The following is a 23,370-nucleotide window of genomic DNA, read 5'->3' as shown; positions in this document are numbered from 1 at the left end:
GGAATGGCTTCTTTCGCTCATCGGTTTTTTTTCACATCGTCGTTGAATTGGCCCATAGATGTGAAAACATGTTGTGGTATCATCGTGGCTTTGTGTTGGAAATCTTCGTCTTGTTGTCATCTGCTTGGTATTATGCCATCAGATTTGTCCAATCACCATTTTGTCCAATGAGGAATAGCATCGCAATGAAGACTTCGACTTCAAAAAGGGGCGAGCTATTCCTTTCGGATTTGACGTTTGACAATCTAGAAATGACATGACACCGTTTTTCAATTTCTGTCAGCATTTCTATTGTCATATTTGTTCTTTGAGAAGTACCACATTATTCGGTGCCATTCCCCCTCTTTGTGATTTGGAAATAGGACATTGGGCTGTTTGCAGTGTAGCCTCTTGTGAAGTCGTGCGGCAATAATGGCAATAATTGTTGGTATTGAATTGCTAAAACCTCTTATTTAAAAGCCCTTGTCATCATCCCCTCGACTCGTTCATTAATTAATCATCAATCGTTCATAATGCAAATTTTCCAGACTTGGATACCTGGGGCTTGTTGTTTTCTTGGTCGCTATTCATTTCATTCTTCTTCTAAATGACATCGGAATTGACACAACCTACCGTATACTAATGTGTCATGCCAAGTTGGCGTTAATCCTCCAAATCTGTGGATCCACATTGAAATACCGACGAATGATCGTTGTTCCTTTGGGCCCTCTCCATTCGCTCGAAGATCAGCCCCGGTAACAGAAAAAAGAACCCTCGCCATTTCCATCACGTGCACTCCTAGCGTACCACACTAGTGCCCTGCTTCCACTTCAATGTTCAAGTACCGTGCTAGGCCACAGAGGCACAGAGGGGCCTAAATCCCAAGTACGGACCTACCCTTACCTCGTGATTCAAAGAGATGGAAGAGTGGACTCTTCGTCGGAAAAAATGTGATCCTGTGGCTGAGCATCATTATCGAAGAAAAAGAATATGTGGATTGAGTAACTTTATTTCGGTCAAATAAATTAAGTATTTTCTTAATTCCTTATATACCTTAAATACGTGGAATTGAAATTTTGAACGTGAGATTTCTTCTCAACAGGACCTTGCCAAACATACGGAAATAATTGTGCAAATGTATCTTTGCGTTTCGTTCTAAAAAGGAGGAAAAAAAGCCTCGCATAGTTTAGATTGCTTGTATTTGACATTGCATTTGGCAAGTAAAACCATTGGAATAAAAAAAAAGAAGAAAAAAAAGGTAAAGCGTTGGGACATTTTTCTAACAGCCATAGATTTGGCACAGACGTTCTCTGATGGTTACCATTGATCAAGATTTCCTCATGTTCGTACCTTCATATTTGTCCCCCAAAACTTGAAACGCCAAATAGTTTGGACATGCGCTGACTCGCTCTAAAATTGCGAGCTCTGTGGAAAAAAAAGAACCCGAGCAATGTGAGTGAGTGAGCGAGTGCCTGAGTAGTGAGGCTGTCAGTTCGTTCGTGCATGTGAGGGCTTGGAAAAACGTAAAGAAGACGTCGAGTGAACACTGAACTCACCATGCATGGTGGGCTTGCATGCGGTGAATGGAGGGACTACAGATTTGTGGACGGACCTTAGTGGATGGATGAGGTGCTTGGCTTTTCGGACTCGAACTCGGACTCAATCCTCAATCCTCGGGAGTGTAGTGTTTGCAGTGTATGTACGTATGTAGTATACTCGTCGGGTAGACGGGTACAGTTGCGCATTGTTCGTTCGCCTGTGGAGACGAACGTCCGCCAAGTGTCAATATCCAAACTGATTCTTGTTTGTGTTCCACATTCTGCTGCATGCCGAACTTTCGGACGACCCACTCACCCTCTGGGAATTGTGTGTGTTTGTTTGAGAGTCCATTGCGATTGAGGTGGGGGTGGCAAGGGTGAGCTGGAATGATTGTCGGGATCTTGTGAACTTGTCCGGCTTCAGGATCAATATTCAAGGTAAGGAGCAACTGGCCAACAATGCAATGACTGGGACAGCAAGGAACCAGCAGGCGTTGGGTGCAACCAGGAAATCCTCAGCCTCCAAGGTGATTGGGAGACCATCCAATTTTGTTGCTCTGGCGTTTGGCTTCAATGATGCGCTTGGGAGGGGAAAAAGCGGAGGAAGGAGAAATGGCCTTGGGAAGCCGAAACTACTCTCTCTGTATGTCTTTCCACTCTTAATATCATATCTTTGGCCTTGTGTGCTAATTTGGATTCCATGTGTAGGTTGATTAGAGACTCTCCTCTCATTTTCATTTTTTACTTACAAGAGTTTCCCTGTAGCTCATGACGATGCTACAGAGTGTTCCATGAGGCTTAATCAGGCGGAAGCTATTCTGACGGATTGTATCAACTTTGAGCACCCGCTCGTAGCGCGATCTTCCAATATGTCAAGTTCGTTTTGATGTATGGAATGAGTTGGCGAGGGTGACGGATCTCCATGAATTTTGGGTGTTTGAAAGGAGGAGACGCGTAGATTCCACGGCTTGCATCCACTTACTCATGCTGTTGATGCTACTGTTGCTTGGGCTTAATCCCAGGCTAAGATGAGAGCGGGGAGATCTCTCCGATTGATGTACATGAATTTCAGGTTCGAGATTGTAAGACTGATCAACCATAGGGAAATTGGATTGCTCTAGTCTAGTCAAAGGCGGATCTGGTAAATATTTTGGTGGACTAGCAACTGTGCCAAACCAAAGGAAAACGATTGTAAAAATGGCAATCGATTTATTGGGATCTCCCGATCTGCTCGGCTGCCCATCGAGTTCGACGAGGGCCTACTTGAGGCATACAGTTCGCAACACAGTAAGGAATCATATTACCAGAGCCATCACGATCACTCAAGTATGAACTAATCCTCTGAGAGAGACATGGGCCTGAATCTAGGCGGCAATTAAAACCATTGGATCGCTGCTCGAAACTTGCCAATGAGAGGGAAAGACGAGTCGAATGGAAACGAGATAAGCGAGAATATGGTATCTCTTTCTGTGTCTCTCTGCCATCGTTTTGTATTGGTTTACGCCTATTTATGGATAGAGAAATGACTCGACAAATGGGCCGTTGTTGATGGGGGCGCACTTTGATTACGATAGAGCCTGAATTCTTGTCAAGCCAGCTCTTGACACTTTTCCGACGAAGATCCCACTGCTCAAGCTGATCATCAATCAGTGTCGCCATCGAATCAAACAGAGCAAGTTAATCACGGTGTTTGTAGCCTGCTGCTCAGGGGGGTCATTTGCATAATGACGGTTTCAATCATCCTCGACTTGGCGCCGAGTACCAATCCAAAAATAGAGCTCCGACCAACATTTCGGGGATTTAACGAGACAATTTAAGAAGATTCTTTGAAATAAGCTGGCTTACTTGTACTATTGGGACGAATATCTGAACCTCTTTGTGGTTGTCACGTACGAATCATTCGCATTGTGGGTATTTTATACATTGGAGCTTTGATTCATCGGAATCTTCAATCTTCGGGATAGTTTAAGCTTCGAGAAGGCTTTCTGGCCTATTTATATTCTTGTGGGTTTAAAAGGAAAATATTATCATGAGCGAGTGAGTGCCACTCAGGGGTGGATTTTTCAACGTATTCTTTCAGAGCGGTACATTTGTTGTATTTATTTTTGGACCAGCCACGGCTTCTACGGCCCCTTCAGATGTTTCTAAATTCATAACAAGTGTTTTGTTTTCAATTTGAATTGGTCAAATGGAGGCGACAAAGTCCAAGGGCGTCGATATTTTGTATTCTACAATATTCGTAACAAAAGATGTCTCGTATTCGTGCCATGGCGAACCAATTTTACACTCGATTGTGTGCCACATTTAATACTCCGATTGAGGGACATTGTGTATAGCCAGCCTCATGACCTCTATAAGGGGCGATCCCTAAAAAAGGAATCCATATCCTTGTTAGGCGAGCTGCAAAGTCAAAGCCTAAGATCTAGTTGACACACCCATCGCATAAATCATTGTTTGCCGTGGTTGGGCCCTGACAAAAATACTAAATCATGTCTGACTCTTTTGAGCTCGAGCGAGCTTAGCAGAATGAGGGAGAGAGCCACTTCTTTACATTTCCAACGTTTCTTTGCATGATATTTTGCCAAGGCAGTGGATCATGTCAAGGTCTTGGTTTTCCCCCCGCAGAGACATGCAAGCGTCATATCAAACACAACATGTGAAACCTAACCATTTCGGATCACACCACTCTTCATCCGCGAGATTTTTAGGGTAAAGTCAACATTGGTGATGGGATCAAATAAAGTTTCAAAATCAAGCCTGCCAGAAAACTTGGAATATGAAAGCACCAACAGAATCCAACGTAACGTAAAAACTTAGATTTGAGCAAAAATACAACTGTGGTTTGAGAGAAGAAAAATCCGGGTTACACCTTGAGCCTACCTAACGGGTTTCGGACATTCCAACAATAATGCCATATGCCAATGAAAATATGAATTGGTAGCCCGAGTAACAACCTCCCGTGATTTTTATTTTCTCCGGAAATATTCAAGACGAACAATCGCGCAACCTATCTTATCAAAGATTTTTAGTCCGAATCTTTGTTTCTAACTTACAATCACGTTTGTGTCTGAGACTTGTTTTGGGAGTAGACGGTTTACTCAGTCTTGATCTCCGATTAAGATGTGAGGCGTGAAACATGAATCAACAGTAGACGAAAATCTGAAGTTGGATAGTTCCCCGGTGACAAACTTTGACAAGGACAACTTGGGTAAGAGTATTCAAATGAGCCTGAAGCTCACCCGGAGTTCGATCCAACAACGACCTATTTCGAGCCTGGAATGCCCACCATGAAGTCTTGGCATGTCATGTACAAAGAATAACCTGGATCCTTGTCGAGATGAAAACCTGCCACCATTGGTGTCAAAACTTCTCTCAAAGATTTCTCCTTGTTTAACATCAACGTAAGGAACTCTTGCACAAAATCGAGTTGATGCCCTTCCCTTAAGAATGAGTGGCAGGCATTAGGGAGTAAAGACGCGAATCTTCAAATGTTTCAATCAGAATTCTCTTTACATTTTTTTGCTAATTGAAATATTTTTGACTTTGAGGCTGATTGAATTGAGAGCTCACTCCATTGGGTTTTCATGTTTTAAGATCGATTGCAGCGCTTAGATGCTCGTGAGAAGTCCTCATTCACATAATGGCGAGGTCTGCTCCAGATGTTTTGCGGTCCTTTCCCAACGTTGACAAATGGTTCGCTCCCCTTTGCTTTGCTTTGTATGTAGGCATTCTTTTCTTGGGCTTTTTTTCCTTTGTCACAAGCTCCCCTCGAAAGTGAGGGTGAGACGATACGGTTGAAAATTATTGCACCGAGAACATAGTTTTACAACCCGGAAAGGTTCAATAAACGGTTTCATATTCTAGCATTGCTTGGGTACTACTGCCTTTAAAAGCCAGATTTGTTGCAAAACCAAGTCAGTCGTGCTCTTGTAAAGAAGGTAAATGATTTTTGTGGCTCATTCTCTCCAATGCTCTTTGCCATGGGTAACACTAAAGCCTTGTCGCTCTTTCTGTCATTTTTCTTTCCCTGTTGTTCGGTCCTTTCTCTCTGGCATTTTTAGCCTTGGTTTTCACAGAGATGGCTAGAAGGGAGACTTGGGATTCCAAGTAATCGTAGTGGTATTTAACTCCATTGGAAAGTATGTAATAGTTACATATCAGCCGATGTGATTTAAATAACAAGAACGATTTAGTCTTTCATTCATTGCTTTGTTCGTGAATCTTTCACATAGACATATATACATATTTGGCTTCACTGTCACCTCCTCCAAACTTGACCTTTTTTTTATCTCGGTTCTCGAATTTGTTCACATACTTGTTATAATAAAGGGCTGATTTCCAAATGGACTGCACATCGTAAGAAAAATCCAAACGAACATTATTGAAGAGTACCTCAAGAATAACTGTAGAAAGTCAAACCTAAATAGCTAATACTCTTATCCGATAACACTTGAGGCTTATGTAATTACAATTTAAAAGTAATTGGCACAAGTATGCTAGAAAGTGCCCTCGATTCCTACCAGAAGAATGTTGCTTTCTTTGACGAAGGACTTTATCAACAAACAATCAGTGAATATATTGAAGTTTGCAAATAAAGCATCCTTTTTGGTGTGAAGCTTTCACCTTTGATCATTTACCAATATCAAAAGTACAAAGTTCAATAAAGATCATGCTAAATATTACACTGTGCATGTCTCAATTCAAAGGATTCTAGTTTCTCAACGAAAGCTTTCACAAAAGCACTCTGAAGTCTGAAACTAGCCTGGCTTCTCTAATCAATCACTGTGCCTTTAGCCAAGGAAGGGTACTTTGTAGTCACTTGTACGTACTAGTTCAGAACCCACACCAGTCGAGTAGTCGAGTTGAGAGACGACATTTTACAAGGGGGTTCCCAAAACATGGACACGCCTGACTTGAAGCTTTTACGGTGGTGGGATTGTAAAAACATGTCAACGTGGTGGTGATGGTATTGGTGTTGAGGCTGTTGTTTGTCATGATCTCAAATAGATGTAAGTAAGTGAGCGAGTGACTGACTGACTGAGCTTGAGTGAGTGAGTGAGTGAGTGAGTAAGTGAACGACGAGAGTGTGAGCAACGAACGAGTCAGAGAGTGACTAACTAACGACGGCTGGCCAGATCTTATCGGTGTTCAAGCTCTGATAATTATCGTGTCCCAATCTTGCCTTGTCACCCACCTCTTTTTGCGCATGCGGTTTTGACATTCAGGTACTCAGTTCGACAGACAGATCTTCGGAAGCTGTGCGTGTACCTAAATCGAGATCTTGAACGCTTGCCCTCGATCTCACGTGTCGCGTGTTTTGTCGGGTTTCGTCTACTAAGCCTCGATAAATGGCCGAATACTTTGGTTTCGAACGAAGGAAAACGAGTCCTGCTGAAGTTCCATTCTGCGAGTGACAAACGACTAGGAACAAATGACTCTTTACAGCCTCAGGGGGGGGGGCATAACCGTCCACCCACTCGGTTCCATTGCTTGGCGGCAGTGAATTCTGGGCTAGAGAACATGGGGTCGAAAACAAGGCCAATGTGGGCCATTGCTTTCACTCTCTGTTTGTGAACGATCGGCCTTACTTAATCATCCCTTGTCTTGAAAACTCTCTTCAGCCGATGGCTTGCAGGTCACTTCTGTGAACGGTCAGAGGCGCAGTTTCGTCATTCCTGTTAATTCGATCATAAATGATGGTTCCACGTTTCCTAATTGGATCAAGTATCAATCAAGTGATTGGCCTGAAATGTCTCATTCCTCCACGCTAGTCAAAACGCCACGATTAATTGAAGATATAGGTGGTGCTGCTTGAACTTTGGACCCAATAAAGAAACACTTTCCCTGGGGCTCACAGTAGTCCTTCATTCTTTCATTCATTGGGCTTTATAATTCCTCGATGTCTCGGTTGGATGACGGTATCGTCGGTTCGTTTGTTGGTGGGTCGGGAAATCGTCGGGAAATCGTTTACAACCCTCTTGACTCTGAACAAGCCAGGCAATGCGGCGGCTGGAGTCATTAACTCTCTTCCACCTTCATTCCACTTTGAGATCCTCTGGGTCTTTCAGTGTCAGATTTGTGCCAAAGTTGACTTCCAAAGAACTTGCCTCACCTTCTGCCCTTTTGTTGCTCTTGGCGAACGTCAACCATTCGTTTTCCATTAGGTTTGATCGAGGAGAAACGAATTCGGGCGAGAGCTGGGTGGGTTTTATCGATTCTCAGCCTCATTAGCCATGAACGAACGACTTTCCATCAATTGGTTTCACTTTGTCAGGTCTATTTTTTGCCATCGAAACGAAAAACCAATTTCAACTTGACACCAATTCGTCTTATCAGGAGATTTGTTCGAGATGAAAAATGGTCATGTTTATTTTCCGGAAAGTGAGCAAAAGTGATGAACAGAGGTATGGCTTCAAAAAAAGATTCTTTTATCATTATTTGGACCCAAAAATGACATGTTTAAGTACGCTCGCACATTCTATTAACAACTGCGTACTGTGTTGGCTTGATTTTAAAATCCCACAAAATCCCACCATCCCCCCTGGTTCCCAAGAAGCGTGCCAAAATATACCCATCCCCCCCCCNGAGCAAAAGTGATGAACAGAGGTATGGCTTCAAAAATAGATTCTTTTATCATTATTAGGACCCAAAAATGACATGTTTAAGTACGCTCGCACATTCTATTAACAACTGCTTACTGTGTTGGCTTGATTTTAAAATCCCACAAAATCCCACCATCCCCCCTGGTTCCCAAGAAGCGTGCCAAAATATACCCATCCCCCCCCCGTTTGATCCCGTTTGCTCCCGTTTGCTCCCGTTGATATTGTCCCAGATCGGGTGAGCAAACAGCCCTATGCAGACAAGTTTTCAAACAAACTGCTTCTTGTCACGATCGGGTGTAATTCCTGTCATTACAAAGCACCAGGCACATGTTCCTATAGCGTACAAAAGAATACACAAGTCTTTCCCACCTCGATCCACATTCCAACTTGCCTCGTGAAGAAATATTTGACAGAAAGGAAAAGAAGGGCGAGCGCCAACAGATATTTAACCTACATCCAGCACTGTTTCCTTTCGACTCAATGGCTCAATCAATCAATTAGCCCTGGTTGGCAATCACAAGTAAAGTGGGATCATGCCCTGACAAACTTTGAGGACACATATAAACCGATGCCTTACCAGGTACCAGGTTGTCGACATTGGATATGCTCTCAAGTCAGGCTTGAGGTGATTAGCACAGGGATGAGCCGATAATGACGAGTCATTTGATCTGGGATTGTTGGCTCCCTGTCCCCTTTTTCTGCATTGGATTAGGCGACATGGACTAAAATCATACTTCATGGCACACCCAAGTACTCCTCTTTTGTGATTACAGGCCGATGGACCCCAAGATGACGTGAGAATAGAGCAACAAGGTCCAGCCTTCAACCAACCAGCTCATGATGTGTTTGATCGCTCCACAAGGTCGGAGTGCTTTATCCCAGTTTGTGAAATGCACCACCCTCTTGGCCACATTCGTGCTTTTCACTTTGGCTGTGAGTCACGTGGTTTATCTCTTTGAGGCTTTCGAGGCCAAAGACGGCATCGAAAGCCTTCTCCAATCAGGATCAGAGCTTTACACGCATGAGAAGTTCCTCTGGTACCTTTTGTACTCCTTTGGAGAGGCGGACCATTTACAAGATCTGAGACAGGTAAAGTTTCAAAGGGTTTCAATCAAAGGCGGATTTCATAGGCTCGGAGCTCTATTTCAGAGCTAGAAGTTATCAAGTTATCATAAGAACTACAGTACGTCATCATCTTGGCACAGATCTCAGGCTCCAGAGCAACCGGGGTTGAAGAAGTCTCCCTGGGAAACGGTCTGAACCGAGATCCTTGGCTTGAGCGAGGCTACGTGGTAAATCATGAACGAGAGATCTCCCTTTTTCCCCCATTTTGACGTTGGCTGGGATTTTTCTGCAGAACTTTCTCATTTCAAAGCAACTCTTAATGAGAATTGTCTTAGCCCTGGTGGGCGTCAAGTGCTCATAACCAGGGGTCATGTAATCGCTCACCTCAAGGTCCAGTAGCTCATCATTGGCTGACAACATGATTGAGGGCCGTTGAAAGGGTTGAAAAATTCATAATTGAGGAATTCCTGTGGCATAATGAAAGTGTGGCGAATGCCACTCGACTTTGAGCTCTCACAGCACACTCACACATGACTTGTTCATGAGTGGCAATGGTGTGCAGTGTGCACCCTGTTCTACTGTACATGCATCCGTCCATACGTACATACAGTACATACTGTGTACGCCGGCGAGCATGCAAATTAAGCCCGTTCCTTGTTGAATTAATCCGTGCACTTGGTTCTCGTGTGTGAATAAATTACATTCACACGCCATTTGAGAACTTCATCTCGAATCTCGAGAACGGATTAAAGCTCGGAACTGGCAGGGACAATACTGTATGTGCGGGGAAAAAAAGTAGTGTGTACGTAGTGTGTACTGACTGGGGAGTGAATGAGTTGTGACTCTGTGTGTTAAAAACACGGACGCTTTAATGAGCTTTTTTAAGGAGCTAGGAGTTCATTCAGTCAGTACTACTACTATTACTACTGTACTAGCACATGGGACAAAGAATCCATGGGATGCGATCTTCATAGTCATTCACAGTCGATGCTAATGTTCCTTTTTTATCTTCGCTATTCATTCGTGCCATCCATCAAGCGGTCCAATGTGGGGCTCATCGTTAAACCCCAGCCCGCCCAAATCCAACCAGCATCATCATCATCATCATCATTATTCTCATCTTCATCCTCATCATCGACGTCCTCGTCGGCATCGTTGGAGGTAGCCGAGAACGACGAGGATGGGGGAGGCGCCTCTCTCACTGGTGGCCATACCAACACCAACGCCTTGATCCCCGATTATCGTAATCATTTGCGAGTTTGGAAGCTCACTGGCCTGATCTGTCTGTATTGCATCGCGGTAGGCGTCAATCTGGGACTCGTCTTGGGAGTGTGTCGAAAAATCTCGGCTTTCTTCATTCCCTGGTTAGTCGTGAATCTGGTATTTGTGCTCGTGTTCTTCAGTCTCTCGTTGGGTAAGAGCTCTTTCTTTCTTTACTCCCATTCGATGTATGGAAAATATATTTTTCGGATTTTTCTCGATCCATTCCGAATGGATCTGACTCGAGTGTTTGTCAAGGATTCGGGTTTCAATCTTTCAGGCACGGTGATAGTTCATCTGGCTTATCACGATCGATCGCCGGCCGTGGATGAGAATAGTATCCTCGTGCCAACGGGCGATATTCCGCCACTCGAGTCGAATCCAGTGCCTTATTCGGGCCTCTGGTGTGCTTTGATCCCATTTTCCGTGTTCCTGCTTCTCGGGGTATATTGGATTTTAGTACTTTATCTGTATTTGGTGGCCGTCAAGAGCGAACGTCACTTGAGAAGAGCTCATCGGGATCCTTTCAATTGCATGACAGGTAAGCATCAGCTTTCGCTTCCACATACGTGCGTATTCTCGGATAGGTTGGGGGATGAGGGCCAATGTTGCCAATGTTGCCCATGTTGCCAATATTCCAGGTTCGCATTCCAACTATCCAATGTCGAATGGAACATCCAATGGGTTTGGCCAGGGTGCTTTGATGACAAAGGATGCCATTGACGGCCAATCTGCCTTGCTTGGTGAGAAGCAGGACGCGTCCACGAGTCCTATGAAATCCAGTCCAAATCGAAGCCGGAGATTCATGGGGCTCTTCCGTTGCTGTGGAGCCGAGAACTCGGAATCGTTTGGAAGAAGTGAGTAGAGACGTGAAACCTAAATAAAAAATACATATCTAGGGTATACAGATAGAAAGCATCCGAGGAAAAATTTGATTGCTTTGCCGGTTCAGATTGTCCAAAGCGTTGAAAGTTTAATGTACATAGAGATTTGTCAGATTTTGAGCAGAAGCTGTGGAGGGAGGTTGCTGTTTTTTTAAGTGCATGAGTGGAAGTAATGTCTCATCATAGAGCCCCACGGACGTAAAGCGATTTTCTGATTCAGTTGAAATTTAGAAATTCGATAGCTTTACACACCTATGCAAAACCCAACTCTGATTAACACACTTTTTTGATGCCGGTTTGGTGCAAAAATCAATTTTGAATTCCAGAGTCTGATCATCATTAGAGTTCTGGAAAATGTTCAAATGTTGGCCATGTCCTGAATTGATGGGTGAAATATGTAACCATTTGGCATTTTAAAATTTCAGCTTTATGTAAAAAAAAAAAGAAAAAAAAATCAGGTCTGAAAAGTGCTTCCAGGATAGGGAAACAAAAGGCATTTTTGCTGGGTGGATCCGAAGTACCAATTTAGCCGCTTATAAAACATCTTGTACCAGACTTGAGTTACTAAACCAATAGCTTACTAGAATTTAATGAAAAGAGTAAAATTTGGGACACGGGTATAGGTGGAATTGGGTGGAAAAAAAGAGATAAACTCTACTTGAAGTAAAATGTTCGAAGTAAGCGGAAAAAAACCTTCAATAATGTTTTTTGGGGTTCAACGTAGTTGTTGCTAAGGGTTCGATCTAATGAAATCAGAATCCATGCGCTTCGTATGTTTAAACAAGGATACCTTTAACAGGAGGATTGGAAATGGCAATTGGCGAAGCTAGGCCACTTTGTGATAACAATATTTCAGCTCCCCCAAAAGTCATAGGGGATACTGCAATACATTATGAAAAAGCGATTTAAAAGAAAACAAATCGTGTTTTTACGACAAAATGTTGAGTTATCGTACTTTGAATGAAAAAATCGAAAGTTTCTGGTTTATGTAGAAAAAAGTCTAGAGTTTTAAGAATAGGTAATTATGAATGCCATAAAAGATGTACAGTTTGGTCTCAAATGCCAGTACCTTACTGCCTGTTTCCATTTATGACGCGGTCAAAGGGCTGTGACAAAAAGAAGAATCAGCCTAGCTCCGCTGATGTTCACTCCTCTAGTTAAAGGTCTCTCTGGCTTAAAGCTCATCTTCTAGAATTGCAACCCTTTATAAAGTCATTATTTTTGTGCATTGCATTCATTTTTGTGTTCTTTGAAGTTTCCTCAGAGTGATTGTGCCCAGATTTGCGTCTCTTGGGGTTTCCCTGGAGCACCCAAGAATCGCTTTTCCTTTCGTGCTTTCGCTTAAAATAGAATTAGTCAGGAAATTCGAATTCTGTGTCGTGCCTTATGCGTTAGGATTAAGAATAAATTCAACAAACATAAGAACGTATTCAACGTTCAAAACGCGAATGGGTCGTCGGCTTCATATTTGTTCTTTCACGTCAATCGTTTAATGTGGACCATTAATGGTTATGGTTGATTTGGAGACCTCGTGCTTTCTACTTCTTTCCTTTATATTGAATTGTTTGCTTCTTTAATGCTCGTACATTAGTCCCATTGAGGGAGGCCCGTTGGCGTCCAAAATGTTTACTGGAATTTTATTTATGCTTCTACATTTTGTCTGATTTTCCCCCGATGCAGGGGATGGAATTCCCGGAAAAAAGATGAAAAGACATGAGCTGCTCACTTGGATAGTGGGCAAGGTCAAGCACGGTAGAATGTCTGACCCTGTAATGAATTAGAATTGGCACATCGAGATAGGCCGTGCACTAAGTCGGTATTAAAAGAGGGCATTGGAAGATCTAATATATAGAATCGTTGAAGGCAGGAGGGTAGAAAAGATTCTATAGGCTAGGAGCTCTACATTGAATGAACAAGGATGTAATGGTACTGCACACACACTCACCTCACACGTTATACCCCTGCGGTCATTCTCGCTCGTTGAACTTTATTCCCGGATTCAGGCATCGTTTATGAATGCATTTAAAACATATAAAGTAGGATATCTATCATATCTTCGTTGAGCATTATATAGCCCCCGTTGTTATGGCCTCTCCCAATAAGAAAGGTTCTGCATGTCAGATATACTACGGGTAAAACGTCGTGGGACCTTTTCTATTCTTTGAAGTCCTGCAGGTGCTCAAACAGGAGATGCCTAATTCAAATGGGGTTGGGCAATAGATTTGAAGGGAACGTCAGTTCTCTATAAACACTACAATACTCTTTTCAACGGTGGCCAGTTTCCTTTTTAAGGTAGTAATAAGTTCGTGACCGCCGGAATCATAAATTAATGCCATCGTTCTGACCACCTTGGAGCGTATTTAAGGAGCATTTTTTGTTTTTTTGGTTCGAGAGGATAGTTTTGGGATATTGAGCTTATCACAAATATCCTCAAAAGTACAAGTCATTTGCCTAACAGCATTGTCAAAGGTGGGTTTCTGTTCCAAAATGGAAACGAGGTCATGATTACTTTGTAGACTTGTTATTCCTTCGCAATGACTTTCATGAAATGAATATCTAGCTAACCCTGTTTTCTCGCATTTTTCTTATTGGAGAGGTCCTTTTACCTCTTCCCCATTCGTTGTGCTTATTTCAATAAGGTTGTAGTCAGACATTTTACTGGGGGGATACTGAGAGACCTTGCTTAGCAATTCTAGGCTGTTCCCAAACTTTACGTAGATCCAAAATGTCATATTCACTCTGAGAATTTAATTTTGTTAAGAACTGTAAGGGCTTGAGGCTAGAACAATATTCTGAGTTTACATTGTAGCTGGAAAGTTTTGGGCCGAATCCTGTTTTCGTAATTTTTTTTGCACATACAAGAGGTGTTTCGAGTTTTTGCAATCAATGTAATATGAGCGTGATAGCTGATCACTAGAGACGGTCAAAGTATGCGTCATCCATTTTATGGCATAAAACTGGTTTATTCGCATATAATATTTTTTTTTGCTTTTCACGGGCTTTTCTAATCGTTACTGAGAATTTAATCCCCAGGACTATCAAAATTAAAGGTTATAATTCGTCTATTTATTACCTTTCAATCTCTATATGATGTTTGGTCTCCCAACGAATTTGAGTTGGCAGACCGAGCTAGTCCTTGAATGTAGGGTTGATCTGGAATGCTATCTAAACATTTGTCTAGGTCTGACTTGAAAAATGCTACCGCATCAACAACTTATACGTATTCCCTACGAATATTAGAGGGAAGCAAATTAAACAATGGAGTAAGAGTAGGTTCTATTGAGGTCCCTTGCAAGCCTAGTGCAATCTTGGCCATTCCTACCAGAAACTATCTTAGTGTCGTCAGCAGATGAAGAGGGACTGGCAGTATTACTAAGCTTTTAAAGCAGGGCAACGAATGTTAAAAAAAAGGAGGGGCCCTAAGATGGAGCCCTGGGGAGCACCTGACTTGACATTATGTATGTCAGTAGGGACCCCTCCACAAGTCTGAACTTCATGATCTTCTCAAACACCTTCGCAATATTTGAAGTGAGACAAGTCGGCCTTTAATTACTGGGGATGTTTCGTGTTTTCATGCATATTTTTATGCATATTTTTGAGGTTTTTTGCACAGGCAAATTTAGCGTGCCCATTAATGGAAACATCCATTAGGGTGAACAAACCCCTGGGTGCCTTTACAAACTAGTGAAGATATATTTTTAGATTTATGTATTGAGTTAGACTTTTGACTCACTTGCGTAGAGTGGTTAGCCTTACAAAAGGAAATAGCAGAAGCTCGACTCTTGCTGGCTTCCTTAGTACCTGCATCTTTATTGCGTAGCTTGTATCTTTGGATTCGGGACTGAAACTGGAATTTGTCACCCTCAGTTTGACTATTAGATGACAAAAGCGCTTTCCACGGGTAGATTATCGTGATTTTTCTGTATCTTGCGAAAGTAAATCGTATCTTGTAATATGAAGTTATTAGGTTTAAACTCCACTTTAAGACCAAGAACCCACTCCAAGTTATTCTGATAGGTCTTTCAAATATGCTGAAGGTGAAGTTACGAAACGTGGAGAGTACGGCTTAAAAAAACAGTTTCCCTCAATATGAATGCAGCATTTTATTATAATGAAAAGAAAACTTATTGCCATCTTTACTAGTCTTATGTTTGGGTTGGTATGGTTATAATTTACAAGGGTTTGAATTGGAAATATGTGTCGCGTGCGAGAATTTATATGGCAAAAATGAAAGTTTGCATAGACAGGGAACGTAAGAGAGTGAGAACCAATTCACCGATGGGTGGGCGAGACGAAGGTCCTCACAAACTACCCTCGATAGCATATTTCTTACGGTGGTGACGACCAGAGGCAGGTATATATCGAAAGAATAGTTTTTTTTTCATCGGTAGACTTGTCTTTAAGTTTCTAATTTGCTTAATATAACTTAGTTAAAAGTGTAAAAACTCTATACGTGTCCTGTATGAAAGCGAAGGCTACCGTGTCAAAAAAAGAAGTTAACGACTGGCATGACTTTCTTCGGCATGGCTAATCGTTAGTTAAGTGGATGCTACGGTATTTATCGAATTAGATGTGTTGAAACGCATAAGGGCCCTTATTAGTAGCGTCACACGGCCCAAAGAAAACGGGAAGAAGCACGGTAGATTGGTTCATAAACTGCTCTTGCCTTGCCTTGAACGCAATTTCTTTTCCGGACATTATATGACCTGAGGCGCTAGTTATGAATAAGATTTTGATAGAATTAGCCAAAAACAACACAAATGCATTATAATTCAATATAAAGGAATTGGCCCAATCGGCCTTTTATTTGGTAGAGGCTGAATGACAAAGCGTGCAGTGTGGAGTGCAGAACGTAAAACATATTTCGTCCAGAGTAAGGAGCTATTAAGAGTGGAGGTGTTACTTTCATGGGTCCATCACTCTTGTATCACATTGAAGACCTTAACGGATCTTTGACACATTATGTTGAGAGAATGACCTTAGTAATTTCGTTTGTACGATTTAGGATATGAATTGAGGACACGGTTGAATTGATTGAGTTGTATTTCAGAAAAGCAATCTCGATATAAAAGATAGCAACTTCATTCCCCTACCCATAGACGGTTGAACATTCCAGTGGTTACAATGCATTATAGGACTCTTTCATAGCTTTCAGTTTTCCTTTGACCTGAGATGCTTTTTGATACGAACACATCTTATGTCACTATTATTCAGGAACTTAAGCTACGCTTACATCGTCCATTGGGATTGAGTTGCTGTCAATTTATCTGCCAGCAGCACATTTCATTAAATATGCTTTCAACTCTGATGTGTTTTGTCTCAATAAATAAATGGAAAGCGAGTTAAATAGATCACAGAAACATACAGCAGACATCAGACATAATGATATGACATCTAACTTGTAGGTAATACCCTTTTCATAGTTGGCTTCTTCAATAATTTCGGGATGAGTGACGATGTATCAGCTGATTTGACGTGAAATCAGAACAGATCTCGTCACAGAAATTACAAGGAAAAATGGTGTGGTAAATCTAAATACCTGAAGGAAAGATTGTAGCCTTCAATATTTTTACCCCTTCCCAAGAATTGGGGCCCTTCAACGGGTACAATGTTGTAGTCTAAAAAGGGTAGCAGTGCACATTTTTAGCTCGTGATAATCATGATTGATGATGGTTATTTCAGATGAATGCACGTTGTCCTCAAACAAACCTCTCGACGATGGTGTCTTCTATCAGGAGTGCGTGCAATCGATGATTATCCCGGATGATTCCTCAGAGGAAGATGAGGCCAATCCCAAAGAGGATCACTCACCGTTCCTTCCTGAAATGATCAAGAAAGAAGAGCGACGAAAAATACAGAAGCGACGCAAGGAGAAAGAGAAGGAAGAGCGAAGATTGAATAAAAGCAAAGAAAGGTACTCGGAAAGAACTAGCAGTGAACTAGTCTATTAGTTGACAGACCCGAGCCCTGGGGTCCCCCTCAGAATCTTCCAAAGATGCCCGTGTGCTTAAACGACTCATCTCGTGTAGCTTCACCGAGAACGACGAGTGTCTACAAATAGATATACTGTCCTTTTCAGACTTCCCCTCAAGTCCACAAAACCGTCAAGCCCTCCATTAGAGGAGCAATCCTTCATTCACAACGCCATTTATGAGCCTCTGAAACAATCGGAAGACGTCAATCTTTGGACCGAGTTCGATGGCTCGGGACATCGACCATATCCGATGGGACGACCTTCAAGTCTGCCACATTGTCACCCAGAAGTCAGCTCTCAAGGACCTGAAGGTGGGTACTTCAATGCCACTTACAATGGTATTGACATACGACGATATCAAGTATCGTGCCTTGGATCTTGAGGGGGCTCGGGGAAACCCAAAATGATCGATGTTACACGAAAATGAATCCATGTTTATGACACTCCTGTCAAAGGCCAAATCACGATAAGGAAGTGGACACGTGCGTACATATTAGACGAGTAGACGTGGACTCTTCAAGACGGCATCCTGGTTGGAGTTAGCACTACCATAGGTGTCTCTGGGGGTTTAGACAGGAGCCACGAGTATTTTGACGTTCAGCTCAAAAGGTCTTTAGAGAGTCCTTCGCCTTTTGATTGAGGGCTCAATAAACACGTTCGTTGTGATTCCAACGAAAAAATAATATCAAAGAACATTTCGTTTACCTTAGGCTAAAAATTTTAGCATATCAAGAGCAAACCAACGCCTTCACCAAGAGAGGGAAGTTGCTTCACTTTTTTCTCGTTTTTTTTTTCAATTTTGGAGCCGGTATAATTGAGACATATAACGGACACATTGATAGAAATCGTTCCTTCAATCTTTTTCCGGCTTTACTCTTTCGCACTTTTTATTCCGAGGGAAGTTGCCATGACTAGCACCCTTGCGAACGGCAGCACACCCTCAAGTTTAGAAGGTTCAACTAAAAGTTTTCTCATTTCTTACTCTCCGTGAAATAGAAGTCAAAGACAATATCGAATGTTGGAACCTCAACCGAACCGGCGCAGACTTCAGAGATTTCGGAGGGTGTTCCAAGTCATGCCCTTTGGAGCAATCGATCCCCATACCAGTCACGGAACAACATCTCACGCACTCTGCCCCGAAATGCCTCCATGGGAGGAGGTTTGTATACCCAGAAGAAAGTGACCACAACCACCAAAACCACCACCACCACGACAAATGAGTCTTCCACCACCACGGAGGACTTCACCTCAAGCACACCTGAAATTAGGCACAAGTTCAGCCGCACACGCTCCGTTCATTTCCACGATAACATCAACAGCGAGAATCGGACGGAACCAAATGTGGTCACCCTACCGCTCGAAAACGACTCGTTTCGACAAGGGCATCAACAACAACAACGACCACGGCGCCCCCTGGCATCAAGTGGGAATTTGAGTAGACGAACCGCTTCATTGGAAAGGCGCCGCGAGCAACTCTTCTGAGATCAATGGGCGATGTCAATCGAAACATTCTCAATAAATATTAATAAGAACATAGATAAGGGCTTGAGTCTTGCGTAAAATATGGGAACGTGCGTGTGATACTTTGGGCACATAAATGGTAGTTTTGATGTTTTAGGGTGTGCAGTCTATGAAAGAGAGAGGGAAAAGGCTGCTTCCAAAACGGAAAGATCGACCAGAACCACGATGAATGGAGTTCATTTGTTCACTTCAAAGTGCAGACTTCAAAAGATCTAGGTCTAGTACCACTTACAGCACTCAATGGGCATTTCATAACTATCATATGGCTCTTATCATGAGCAGAAATGGATAGTTGTTAAATTTGGATCGTCTTGAAAGCCAAGAAACATTATCATTGGAAGCCCTTCACTCATCTGGAATTTTATTCGGTAGAAATCCAACGCCATAGCCAGTCGATCAAAGTCAAAATCTTAAATTAGTCGGAGCACGGGAAACTGAAAGAAGTTTTCAAACTTATTCATTTATTTATTGTTTATTGATCACCCATTCACGCATCAAAAGATGAAAAGAGTGTAGGGTATTGTAAAAGAGGTTAATGAATGAAAATCAGAGGAGAGAAAAGACAAGAACTGTGGCATTAAGCTTGAACAGGCACAAGTTACAAGCGTCGCTTAAAATGTTTAAGTGAGGACGTCTGTCACACTTGGACGGGTAGACGATTCCACATTGCGGAGACTCGACTAAAGAAGAACCAAAGTCTGCAATGAGACTTGGCAAACGGCGCCTCTAAATTAAATGAACTTGTAGATGTTGTTATCCGAGTATCGCATCTGAATGATAACGTGCATCCCCCAATAGTAAATTGTCCATTCAAAACCGTTAGGGACTACATTGACAATAATGAAGTCACAAAGATATTGATTGGACGCTGAAATAAGGGAAAGATTTGGAATTTCAGTGGAAGCTTTGGCTCACATTTGACTTAAACCTCGCATAGTTAGTAGACCTAGAGGCACTTTCGGACATGTAGGGATTGTCGAGTTTTGTATGTCATCTTTTAGGGGGAACATGTCTCCTAATTTCGTCAAATTGGACATTTGATTCATTCTCATCCAAAATATTGGATGTATTCAAATATCAGGAGATGCTGTAATTATGTGACCACTGACTACCTGCTGCCCTACGTACGTACATTGGACAGTAATTGGATGGGAGGAGTTTCGGCATAAAAGCGCCTCCGTTTACTAGTCCACTAATGACCAAAGTGACAGAAACATCAATTACATGGAACGTTATCTTCCAGTGTACTTGGTTGGGTCACCCTGGATCGCAAGTTTTCAGATACCTATGGAAAAAGGCTTTTTTTGGTGTGATTGGTACTGAGCTACCCTAAGCAAGCATGCATGGGGGTGTCAGCTCAGGGCAAGGTATGGAAATCTTTGACATCCGATAATTACCCATAATTGCCGGATTGAACACTTGTGAAAACAGTCCTTTTTCTTCTGTCAATTAAAATGTTGACATGAATTCCTGGGAATAGGCGTAATGAAATTCGAAGGAAAATTATTTCCTAAAGCTATAAACCAGCATGACTTCTGGCCAACTTGTTCTAGCACGATATAAAGCGTAGGGAATAATGAGACAGTTGCTAAAACAAGTGCGATATCACGAACCGGCCACGCCATTCCCAATGATTTCGATCAAGAAGCTTACTAAAAATGTGCGCTAGTACATCGAGACACACTATTTACGTATGTACAAAATTCATAAAAAGCTCAAAATTCAGCGTAAGATCTAACATTAATTCGCTTAAGGGTTAAATAATATGTAATGCATTCATCTATTCGCAAAGTTAATGTCCGTTTTCATCCCACATAAGCAAGTGTGGTGCGTCAGACCTTAAGAGCTTCTTCATTTATTTACGTTTTTAACTCTCGCACTTCAAAGGATGCAATGGTGCTCTCTCCTTTTGGCCGACCACGTCAAAGCTATCAAATCCCAAGACACTATTTGAACTTACTACTTGTATGTCCTAACTAACGCTCATGAACGCAACCAATTCCCCAAGCAAACTCAGAGCCTTTTTTCCACCGTTTGACCTCCACTTACCAAGGCTAGTGTCTTTAGCATCGCCAAAATGGACGTCCTTGGTTCCTTTTTTGTTCTCGTCTTTAACCAAACCTACCTTTCAAATAATTGATGGAACACGAAACCTCCAATCAAAATAAGGAACTGACGCGTACTGGCCTAAACCGTTGCGTTTTCTTCGTTAATAGAGCATGTAATCAGTCATTGACCCCTAGTTTGAAAGCATTATCAATTTCAAGAATAAAACATCTACTACCGAAACGGCTGTGGCGTTAGAAAATGTTATCTATTCGTGATCCTATGCTCTCTAGGGTCTTACTAACCACTAAAGGTCTGAAAAATAACTTGTTTTGCCGTTAAGAGCATAGAGTTGTTAAGGGTAAATTCCAAACTTTTGTCAGAACAAGTTTTCCATACAGGAGCACCTCTTCAAGTTAAAATTCAAATCTCTAGGATTGTTGCTCGACTGCAGAGCAAGTTATTTTATCGAGGTTAACAGTAATCACATGGTCACGTTGCTTTTCTCTAATCCGTCAATTCATTCTAAGCCTGAAAAATCGAGGACGAGTTCCGCTTCCTTTGGAAACGTACCCTAGCACAATGGTGACACATTTTCTTTATTTTTCGGTTGCGCTGGCGGATTGTAGTTTGATAATATGCTTCTCCTCACTTGCTTTTTCAATCTCCCAGGTTAGCTACGAAGTAATTGATACTAGTCCAGCACCACGGTGATATAAAGTACGATAATGTTTTGATGACTTCGTACAACAAGGAATTTAGACAACTTTTATGAGTATGCGTCAAAAATGCTCTCTTTTACTTGTAGCTTCGTAGGCTCGGTATTTCTCCATTTCGCAGCCTCAGAATGTTGGTGGGTAACCTTAGAGCATAAGGAAAATAAGATGCAATGACACGATAGTCATTACTCAATGGATGGCCAGACAAGTATTCTTACAATGAGCATGCTTTCAAAGCCATACAATATTGGTCTTGGGGCTCTTGGCCAAAGGTTTGATCAATGTTTCCATTAAGGTTCTAGGAGCCATCTCCATACACCGTAGCCTACGTACAATGGGCAAACGAGGAACATGTTCATATCTTAGGCAGGTTTGTCACATTGTACGATAGACTGAAAATCAGGGAAATGAGTATGAAGTATGAAACTAGGCATCACCGTCGATGGTATCCTTAATTAAGTTGAAAGGTACTCAATATGACCAAAATGGTCTTGAACTCTGAAGGATCAATCCAAATTTGTAGCAGAGGAAAAAAACTGTTGTCCCAGGACCAACATAACAGATCAGCGTTTCGATTTTCATTAGATGAGATGGGCCTTCTTTGGATTATGCAAGGGCCTCACTAGCAAATGCAAATGTTTCAGCTCTTTTTTTTTAAGTTAGAGTTGGTGGAGCTGAATACCCATTTTCAAATTCCCTTTAATTCGAAATTACTAAGTAAGCGGTCTCAAACTGAGGCGTCTATCCAACAAATTACAAAGACTTGAGGGTCGCTTCTTGCCCTGACTGTTTTCCAAGATAACGCCCAAGATCCGTTCTCCTCTTGTGGGATCAAAACTAATAGAGTAAACAACGCGGTCCCAGGAGATTGAAAGAGACCTTTGCTTAAAACAAGAGCAAAAAAAGAACCAAGGACGTCCATTTTGGCGATGCTAAAGACACTTGCCTTGGTAAGTGGAGGTCAAACGGTGGGAAAAAAGGCTCTGAGTTTGCTTGGGGAATTGGTTGCGTTCATGAGCGTTAGTTAGGACATACGAGTAGTAAGTTCAAATAGCGTCTTGGCATTTGACGTCGTCAGGCAAAAGGAGAGAGCACCACTGCATCCTTTGGAGTGCGAGAGTTCAATACATAAGAAAATGAAGCAGCTCTAAAAGTCTGATGCACCACACTTACAAAGCTAAAAACATCTTGACCATTGTGTGCGGTTAAAAAAAGAACGGCAACATAGGAGAAAAGTCTATATACATCTATCATCGTCTCCCAACTGAGACCCTTCATTACATTACGTGATCCAATAGCAGTTCAAGCGGCGATGTCTTCATGATCTGACCTTTCTGGTTTTGTGCACCTACATTCTCTCATACTGTGGCTAGAAAAGGCAGAACATCTTTCACTGAATCTCTTTCAAGGCTATTTTCGACCAGAATAAGCCATGTTCGTAGGGAATAATGAGTGTCTTGATTTCAAACATAACAGTAACATCCGGGACAGGCAAGCTTCATTGAGATTTCTTGCCAATACATATGTGGCCAAGGTCACTTGGGGTTTCAAAGGTCGTGGGGACCTTTATGAACGTCTCCTCTAAACCGAATATTGACTGAACAAAGCCGGAATATGTTTGCAAATATTTGGAAATAAATTTAATGTTTATTTTGCAGAGCATGGCATTACGCGACGACCGTGTCTTGAAGAGTAACATCGTTTCTTAAAAAAATATTAAGAAACAAGCGCTGTTCCCATTACCTTGAGCGTTACTTAGTAGATCCCGAGGGCATTTTGGAT

The 23,370-nt window shown here is 42.1% G+C and overlaps 1 protein-coding gene across 2 annotated transcripts; it reads left to right on the top strand.

Moving 5' to 3' along the window:
* The first annotated feature begins 1,700 nt into the window (after nucleotides 1-1,700).
* On the top strand, nucleotides 1,701-18,844 carry LOC131890366 (uncharacterized). 2 transcript variants are annotated; one of them, XM_059239701.1, is made up of 8 exons: nucleotides 1,701-1,955; nucleotides 8,893-9,208; nucleotides 10,223-10,598; nucleotides 10,725-10,985; nucleotides 11,086-11,301; nucleotides 17,011-17,242; nucleotides 17,408-17,613; nucleotides 18,299-18,844. In XM_059239701.1, the coding sequence occupies exons 2-8, from the start codon at nucleotides 8,957-8,959 to the stop codon at nucleotides 18,520-18,522; spliced, it is 1,767 nt and encodes a 588-aa protein (XP_059095684.1). In that variant the 5' UTR covers nucleotides 1,701-1,955; nucleotides 8,893-8,956; the 3' UTR covers nucleotides 18,523-18,844. The 2 variants fall into 2 exon arrangements, with proteins under 2 accessions (XP_059095684.1, XP_059095685.1); XM_059239702.1 differs by lacking the exon at nucleotides 1,701-1,955 and adding an exon at nucleotides 6,632-6,742.
* The last annotated feature ends 4,526 nt before the right edge of the window (nucleotides 18,845-23,370 follow it).

Source organism: Tigriopus californicus, chromosome 11 (assembly GCF_007210705.1).
Source record: "Tigriopus californicus strain San Diego chromosome 11, Tcal_SD_v2.1, whole genome shotgun sequence".
NCBI classification, from domain to species: domain Eukaryota; kingdom Metazoa; phylum Arthropoda; class Copepoda; order Harpacticoida; family Harpacticidae; genus Tigriopus; species Tigriopus californicus.
This window is presented reverse-complemented; position numbering and strand designations above follow the sequence as displayed.

Excerpts from the sequence above, each read along its gene's own strand:
- LOC131890366 (XM_059239701.1), top strand. The coding sequence starts at position 8,957 with ATGATGTGTTTGATCGCTCCACAAGGTCGGAGTGCTTTATCCCAGTTT. Across the intron at positions 9,209-10,222 it reads ATTTACAAGATCTGAGACAG|CGGTCCAATGTGGGGCTCAT; the intron begins GTAAAGTTTCAA and ends CCATCCATCAAG. Across the intron at positions 10,599-10,724 it reads GTTCTTCAGTCTCTCGTTGG|GCACGGTGATAGTTCATCTG; the intron begins GTAAGAGCTCTT and ends TCAATCTTTCAG.